Source organism: Aotus nancymaae, unplaced genomic scaffold (assembly GCF_030222135.1).
Source record: "Aotus nancymaae isolate 86718 unplaced genomic scaffold, 86718_ANA_hifiasm-v0.15.2.pri h1tg000018l, whole genome shotgun sequence".
NCBI classification, from domain to species: Eukaryota; Metazoa; Chordata; class Mammalia; order Primates; family Aotidae; genus Aotus; species Aotus nancymaae.
This window is the reverse complement of record NW_026988430.1, coordinates 19,859,707-19,868,740: the sequence shown is the minus strand read 5'-3', so window position 1 is coordinate 19,868,740 and position 9,034 is coordinate 19,859,707. Positions and strand designations below refer to the sequence as shown.

The window sequence follows — 9,034 nt, the reverse complement described above, 5'->3', positions numbered from 1 at the left end:
AGCAGAAATCCTTTTGAACTTATATTTGCAAAACCTTGTGTCCATTCTTTTATGTTCTGGATTACCTTTATTTTTTTCTGTTTATTTCCTCATACGATCATCTATGCTCTGTTGGGTGCAGAGTCTGCTTAGATATGTTTGAGTGGCCCTGATTTACATGTGGTAGCTTGCTTACCCAGAGAAAGGTATTGGGGATTGAATTGGATGCAGTTTAGCTGTGGCTCAATAGAGGGAGTAGAGGAGCTGAGGGAGGAGAGAGAGTGAAAGAACGTGTCTGGTTAAGTAAGTGTTGTGTGTGCCCACCAGGAGGAGGGGGGTGGGGTGGGGGGTGGTTGCCTCTAGCAGCTCCACCCTCACTTTGTCAGCAGGTAGAGAGCGTGATTGCAGTCCCAGGGGAGGGAGTCAGAGCTAGAACACCAATTACAAACCGCAGGCTTCCTGCTCTAGGGAGTTGATCCAGAATTGTCTTTCTGAAAGGAAGCACTCGAATCCTTCTGAACTTTCCAAGTCCATCCATGATTCAGAAATACTGCCTTCTCTCTCTGGGATTTTCTATGTTTCTGAATGTGAATTGTCGTTGATGTATTTGCTACTTTGCTTCTTTTCTCTTTCAAGACTTGATCATTTTATATGCTGTTTGGAGAAAAAGAACTTTTATTAGAAAGGAGTTGTCAGAAATGATTTTGAATTTTCTATAAGTGTTTAATCTAGTTATTGGGACAGCAGCTCTCATCCTGGAGTAAATTTCTGCCTTTGACCTGCATGGATTATTTTTTCAGGCTGCGGAATTTCTCGGCACCTACCTGTAGTATGGGGCACTTGGTTTGGTTGCAGAGTAAGAAGGTGGAAGAATGAGCTGCACTTGGTTAAGCAGTTGAAACCTTTTTTGAGCAGGATCTGTAAAAGCATAATTGAATTTGTTTCACCCCCGTGGATTCCAGTGGGCCCGACAGCACAACAGGTTTGCAGATTTCTTTTGAAATTCTTTTTTCCCCCCTCCCTCTGCCTCAGCAAAAGAAAAGAATCTATATAACAGGTTCATGCTCAATTGCTTGGCTTTTCAGCACTTATTCTGAAGACTTTATAAGATTTTAAAACTTGACCTTGGAACACAGAGGGCTTTGTGGATGAAATGTATTTATATTTAAGGGGGCACATTTAAAAAATCTTATTCCGTTTGTACAAAGACCCAAATTTTCAGAGTGACTAGAAATAGCACAGATCTACTCTACTCAAGCTTATTTGTATTTTTTTCAGGGTATTCTACTTAGAGGCTGTGGTTAATCACCTCACTGCTCCCCCTACCTTTTATTCCCCACCCCCTCAAGGAATTTGAAAACATGTTAGGAATAGTGCTTTGTTTTCTCATGAACCTAGAAAATTTCAGGTTATAAAATCTGGATATTAGTTTCCAAAAGCATCTCACGGGAAATCAAAGTGCTTGGCATTTCGGAGCTAGAGAATAAAATCTAGAATCCTTAAGAGATAAAGGAAAATGGAGACATAAATATGAATTTTAACTGGGAAAAATAATTGGAAAGCTAACCTTTTCAAATACTCTATGAAAGTTGGAAAAGGTTGTTACGGTCAGGATTATCCTGTAATGTGTGAAGATACATAAATTAGCACCTAATTTATAGGCAAATTTTGGTAAAACACAAAAAATTATAGTATGTCTAAGTCCATGAAAAGTGTGTAAACGCAGTGAGCCTAGAATCCTAGCCATACTGAAATACAGTTTAATGTGGAAACTTTTCTAAATACATGTTGTAGCATCTTTGGACATCAACGTGTGGCCTGAAATTTTTATTATTTCCTCTTCTCCTCCATTAAAAAAGAAGTCTCCTTGTGGTATTGAGTCATTTTCCATTGACACATATTATGGCTTAAAAAGGGCCATCTCTTCCTTTTCTGAGCTGGTGTTCTTCACTCTCACCTTTGATGCATGGCCTTGGCTATTTACTTTGCCTTGTTTTGTTGATGAACATTGGGTTTAGTGCCTGGCAACTTGATGCATATGGAAGAGCAATGCCAAGTGATCTGACATAATATAAATTCAGGATGTGACATTCAATCACAAGCAAAGTTGGAAATTCCAAAGAGAAGTAGTGAGACCTTTACTAGTCACAGTGAAGATGGGAGAAAATGACATACCTGCAGCAGATGTGGGCTGAAAATATCCTCTTCTCTGCCCAATCAGGAATGCCACCTGTTCTTGGGAATAAACTTTAGAGAAAGGAAGGGCCAAAACTACGACTTGGCTTTCTGAAACTGAAGCATAAATGTTCTTTTCCTCCATTTGTCTGGATCTGAGAACCTGCATTTGGTATTAGCTAGTGGAAGCAGTATGTATGGTTGAAGTGCATTGCTGCAGCTGGTAGCATGAGTGGTGGCCACCAGCTGCAGCTGGCTGCCCTCTGGCCCTGGCTGCTGATGGCTACCCTGCAGGCAGGCTTTGGACGCACCGGACTGGTACTGGCAGCAGCGGTGGAGTCTGAAAGATCAGCAGAACAGAAAGCTATTATCAGAGTGATCCCCTTGAAAATGGACCCCACAGGAAAACTGAATCTCACTTTGGAAGGTGTGTTTGCTGGTGTTGCTGAAATAACTCCAGCAGAAGGAAAATTAATGCAGGCAAGTATAACTTTATTATATTTCACTTTCCATCTGTTTGAAATATGCCTTTCTTCTTTTGTCTCCCAAATGAAATACCATACGCAGGCTTCTACTGCTTAGTTTTCTATTCCATAGAAAGAGTAGATAGTGCCTTCTTAATTCTAAAGCAAATTCTTATGCTCCGGAAGAAATATATAAATCCTATATTTTAGAAGATTATCACTTATTTTAAACTGGTATTGCATAACTACTTAGATACATATAATAAAACCTTTTTTTCAAGTGATATATTTTGGGCACTAATTTTTGATAGATGAAATGTATGAGCTTATATTTAATCGACATGAGGATTGTACTTTACATCCTGTTGAAATTGAAGTAAGCACTAAGAAGTTTGATTTTAGTGGTCCATAGCACCCGAAATTCTGGAATGCCCTTGGAGCATATTTGATTACTCTGTCACTTTTGAAATTCAGTCAAGCTTGAATGCTACGGCTGGCCTTACACCACGTGTGGCAGCCTATTGCTAAGCCCAAAATGGAGAGGACTGGATTACAAAATGGACACAAGGTGTAAACCTGCCTCCTGATCACTTTGGCCTCGTCCACACATAATTTTATCATTTTCAAGAATTTAAATTTAATATGTTTTTTATTGATCTGCTAAGTTTTTCAGACACAGTTTCTTAGGCTTTTCGGCTGTGAATTTTGCCTGTAACTCATTCATACATGGCCTATTATTTATGTGTTGAATTTATGAACTGACTGGGACCATAGCATTTCATAGACCAATTGCTCATTCCCCATAGTAAAGACAGAGCCTAGAGGGCTGTACCTTTTTAATGGGCATTCCACTGTCTTACTTCATAAAATGATGTTGCTTATTCATTGAAATTTATTATATAAAAGAATGCTTCTTGCTGTAGCTACTGAACACAGGTTAAAATATTCTTAAATATGATCTATCTTAGCATCCAAACTCAAATTTTTATTTTGTTATATGAACAGACTATGAACAGAACCAATTTATTGTATGAATTTTAATTTTTGTCTACTTAGAGAAAGAAGATACGAACATTTAACAAATTATATAATTTATTTTCAAACGTATTCTTTAATATATGGTTTAGTGGTTATTCATGGTCACTTCTTAGGCAATATTTTGAAGCTTGGATAAATGAAGTGGAAGGAGAATTAGGTGAAAATGGAAGGCTTTGTTATTTAGAAAAATAGGAAAGAAGAGTATATCTGGAAAAATGGCATAAGACTTTTTTGAATAATAATTTGGACTCTAAATTGGAATTAGGAATACTTAAAAGCTGGAATCATAAATCATCTTGAATACTACGGCAATTGGAAAGAAAACTTTCTTCCTGACCTTGCCTAGTTAATACCCTGAAGCACGAATTGTGTGCTCCATTTTAGTTTTGACCGTAAGAAATTTTACTAGTCATGTTTTGAAATCACTGAAGTTTTTGAGAGCCATACTAAGCTTTTTGCCTTATTGATATCCTGTGATAGCATGGTCAGTGGGCTAATTATGTGGTATATAAAATAATTTATTCTTTTCATTTTTTATCTTATTATTGTAAAGCTCGACATAAAGTTTGTGTTTTCGTAAAGGAAAAAGTAAACAAATGGCACCAGTTGGCATTCTCTTTGCCATTCATTATTTTATCAATCTTTATCATATCTTCTCTTAGTCTATCTTTTTTCTCGCTCTGGCAAATCTTACCAATCTTGGGTTTTTTTAATTATTATTATTTTTTAAACTAGTAACTTTGATCCTATCATTATATGTTTAGTATTGTTTCTTTACTTTTTGAAGAGGGAATTTCATTGTATCTTAGCAAAGACTTTCAGGCTTTACAGTGGATAGTTTTATGTCATTGGCAATTTTTTGTCTTCTCCTTTCTGTCCACATATGCTTCTTTTAAGTCTTTAAAATAAGTTTTTTTACTAGCTTAGTATTAATCTCTGGATACTTTCCATATTGGTCTTGATTTATTGTCTGTTAATTTTTAATCTACAACAGTTATTAAAGTTTCTCAATAGCCTCTTAGGAGAAACTGTATTTTTTTTAAAAAAAAACCTTCTGAATTATATATATGGTTTTCTTTATCCACTCTTTAATTAATTCTTTCAGAGAACTCTAATGTGTTAGGGACACATGGTTTAGTCTTCTGGAATCCATGCTGTTTGTTCCTTATCAGATTACACTGCAACTCAGGTTTACTCAACTGTGGTTAGCCAAGCCTTCCATTTAACTGAAGATCTGTTTATATCTTCTAGAGATGTGCTTTGCTGCACTTTAGCTTTCTCAGTGGAGAGCTAGCTGTATCCTGGTGTCACAAATCTAAAAGCAGTCTTCTCTTTGGTTTTGAGGAATTCTGGATAATTCTGTATATCCTTCTACCTATGAATTATTCTAGTTGCCTGTTAAGATTAGTTGTCTCCAAAGGTTGCAGTCAAATCTTTGTAAGCTTGAGGATACTAGGTACCAAAAAATGTACAGTTGTGAGAACAGTGATTTAAAAACATGTTGTTATTTCTGGAATTCTCAGATAATTTCTGAAAATCAGACTTTTTTTACATTTTTCTCAATTAATTCAGTGTATAGACAATCTCATAAGGACCAAATGAACTGGTTTTTCATTTGTATTATGATTTTAATTTTTCTTAAACAAAAGGAGACCTCCCTTGACAATGTGCCCCCAATTTGTTGAATAGTAAAATAGACCATAGAATTTCCTCTAAAAGAATTTTGTCTCAACTTCATCTGGTGGCTGTATATACAAGGTCATTGAAAGCTAAGCTTTGATGATTTTTGTCCTGATTTTTATCCCTCACTCTTTGTGCTTAGGTTTCTCCTTGCCAGTAGTAATGATCCATTTTACAAGGTATGTTCAAAGTTATAAATTGTAATATTCTTCTAAAAGCGCTAGAAGAAAGTAAAAATAGAAGAGGAAATGTTGCTGCCTTTGCCCTTCTACTTCTCAAGTCCTCTCTTTTCCATTTCAGACCATCTCATCTTAGTTCTGTCCAAATTTTATTATTTTTCCTTTCTATTTTGCCCAAGAGTTGCTTCTTTACATTACTGTATCATTCCAAATCTTTTTGCAGGTTTGTCATTGTCATTAAAGTGTCTAATTCTTAGGTTTCCCCTACATTTGCCGAAATGTTTGTCTCTTCCTCTTCTCTGATTTCCTTCTACCCTTTTATTTTTATTTTGCTTTCCACTGAATTTGTATATTTAGGATTACTTTCCACTGCTATTCTGAATAGGTATTTTACTAGCCATCAAAAAATCTAGGTCAAGGAAACTTTTCAGACCTCCTAATTACCTGGCGGTGACTGATAAAAAGGACTAAATGATAGTGATTACTTCTTACGGTTTCTATTCACACTGGAATATAGTCTTTCTGTCTTGGTTTATGGCATTGTAGAAGGAAAAGTGTTGGAGCTGATTCATTGTCTAATTTCCAGTTTTCTGGTTTGGTTACCTCTTATCAATGTTTGTTTCTATTATTTCAAGCAATATTATTTCCACCACTTCTAAGAATGATTACAGTCATATTTTATTTCTCAATCCTGTTTATTATTTATAAATATTATTTCAAGGGACAACTCAAAATTAATCTTTCTTCTCAGAGCAAAAGAGTAAGAGGATCTTAGTGTAGCACAAGAGAGGTCACCAGTTCTCTGACTACCACACTCTTCCTGCTCGGCTGGTTGTCCTGGATTTTCTTAGACTACAGGATAAAGTTATGATCAAGATTAAAATGTATTCCCCTGAGGCGTCAGACCTACAATGGGAGCAGCGGTTATTTAGCATTTGGCCAGTAGCAGTGAGCACCTTCTGGAGAAATTTCCCTTTGCACAATGTTGTCTCTGCTTGCCTCTTAATTTTACCTGTTAGTCAACACATAGTTATTCTATCTTTGCATTTTTACATTATTGTAGGCAGGGCCTGAAACTTAAGTTGTTGGCCAAAGCTAGAGAGACAATCCTATATTGCAAACTATAGCTGATAAAGTGTCTAAACTGTGACTCGGGGGACTTGACTTTTAGTTTTACCACACACAGAGGAATACGCTGCCACTAAATATTAATAGTTGTGTGATTTAGGACAAAATAGTTTTTACCTTTCTAGGCTTTATATTTCCAGTCTGTGAAATTGAGGAATTGAAATATAATATTGCCAAACTTGTAGTATGTGCTTTACATGTATTATCTCATTAATTCTTATAATAACTGTATGATAGAAGAAATTCAGTACTTTTATTTTTTACATTTTACAGATAAGGAAACTGAGGATTAAAATGTTAATATCTGTCAAAATATTAACTATTATTATCTAGTAAGTGGTGTTGCTGGAACTTGAACTGCAGAACCCATGCTTTTCCAGCTCTAAAGTTCTGTATATGTAAGAATGCCACAGATGAAGAGAACATCAGTATAGGCTTTATATAAAAAATTTATTTCCAGAGTAGAAAGGAATGAAAGTGATGAGTACCATTCTCTGAGACTGATCCAGAATGTATAATATCCTGCTACCTTCTAATAATATCTATATTTCTCTCATTTTGTGTTTTATTTGCAAAGACATTAGTAAATCACAAGGTTTATTTACTCAGTATCTCCCTTATAATATAACATATTTCATCACCTTTCTCTTTATTATAAAAGTCTAGGTTAAGTTATCTAATATAGAAAACTGCACGGTGGCGCGTGCCTGTAATCCCAGCTACTCAGGAGGCTGAGGCAGGAGAATTGCCTGAACCCAGGAGGCGGAGGTTGCGGTGAGCCGAGATCGCGCCATTGCACTCCAGCCTGGGTAACAAGAGCGAGACTCCGTCTCAAAAAAAAAAAAAAAAAAATTTATATAGAAAACTGAAATGATAAACATTGAAATAGCATGCATTTAACTGACATTGCTCAAGTTAGAGTTCCTTGGATGCCGAGATTTTAAAACAGAAATTTTGTGATTTTGTTTTGATGCCAGCCTTTAAAAGAAGTACAGAGTAGGTATTCAAAGTATGGTCAACTCTGTTATTTATGTTAATGAAGGTGCAGAAAATCCAATTAATTAATAATTGACTTTGGAATGTGGTCAGAAGTACATCATCAGACACACGTCCTCTGTGTGCACAAACATTCTTAGGTGCTTGCCTCCTGTGATCTCAGCTCAGGGCCTTCCTGACATGGCTCTTAGAGTCTTCTAGACTTTGCCTTGTTGTTAGAAGCTTGGCACACAGAGGAGAGAAAGAGGCTGCAGAATATTTTTAATGATAATTTTTCAACTTAAGAAGCTATCTCTTTTATAAGTTCTCAACAAACTGATTTATATATGTAACAGTTCTGTACTTCAACAAAAATTTGTAAGTTTAGCTTCATATACATCTGGTTAATAGGAGGTAATGAATGAGGTATGCCCCTGGCTGTTGCTCCCATCAGGCTATTTAGTGTTCATCTGGCAGACTCTCAGGGAGTAGGTACTTCCTTGCATTTTATATTGTAGTCAAGTGTGTATGTATATATATGTGTGTAGCAATTATCCCAAAACTAGCCATAATTTACTTTGCTTTTTTTGTTTCTTTGTTTTCTCAGATAGGGTCTCGTTCTGTCACCCAGGCTGGAGTGCAGTGGCACAGACACAGCCCACTGCAGCCTTGACCTCATGGGGGTCAAGTGATCTGCCCACCTCAGTCCTCCCAAGTATCTGGGACCACAAGCACAGGGCACCATGCCAAGCTAATGTTTAAATTTTTTTGTAGAGACAGGGTCTTGCCATGTTGCCTACAGTATTAAAGGTATTCCTGGGCCAGGTGTGGTGGCTCACACCTGTAATCCCAGCACCATGGGAGGCTAAGGTGGAAGGATCACTTGAGCCCAGGAGTTTGAGACCAGCCTGGGCAACATAGTGAGACCCTAAGAAAAAAAGGTATTCCTGGAGTTCATGGTTTTGCTTGTTTGTTTTTGTTTTATTAAAAAGCTTTTACATTTTGTTCATTGGAAGGAGTCTATTGGACTTTTAAATGTTTTTTCCCCTTTTATTCCTTTCATATTACTAATTACAGTAGATAAAAAAATGTTATAAATGAGTAATATCCTGTTAGGAACCACAATTGGCAGCAGGGTATTGTTAGAGAAGAGTGTGAGAATGATGTTCCATTAAATTTATGTAGAAATTTTCTTCCAAGAAACTTAAAATGATTCACGATTCCTGGAGCCAGGTAAGAACAGGTGATATTAACTCTATTTTACAGAAAAGGAAATATACTGGGAAAGAGAAAGAAAGGAAATCATCTAAGAACAAAGTTGCCTAGAGATTGAACCAGTCTGGTTTGCAGGAGATAGGAAAGTAATCAATTTTTAAGGAATCTGAAGATGTGGATTTCTCAAAGGTCAATTCTACT

General features: G+C 36.3%; 1 protein-coding gene across 3 annotated transcripts in view; it reads left to right on the top strand.

The window, feature by feature from the left end:
• Positions 1–360: 360 nt before the first annotated feature.
• The window catches only part of RNF43 (ring finger protein 43), a 64,319-nt gene continuing 55,645 nt past the window's right edge, over positions 361–9,034 (top strand). Inside the window, exons 1-2 of one of the 3 annotated variants that reach the window (XM_012445472.3) lie at positions 363–961; positions 2,201–2,634. In XM_012445472.3, the coding sequence (XP_012300895.2) occupies positions 2,383–2,634 (252 nt within the window). In that variant the 5' untranslated portion in view covers positions 363–961; positions 2,201–2,382. Of the gene's footprint in view, positions 962–1,997; positions 2,635–9,034 lie in introns of all 3 variants that reach the window. The other 2 variants (XM_012445471.3, XM_064378397.1) reach the window with 2 other exon arrangements.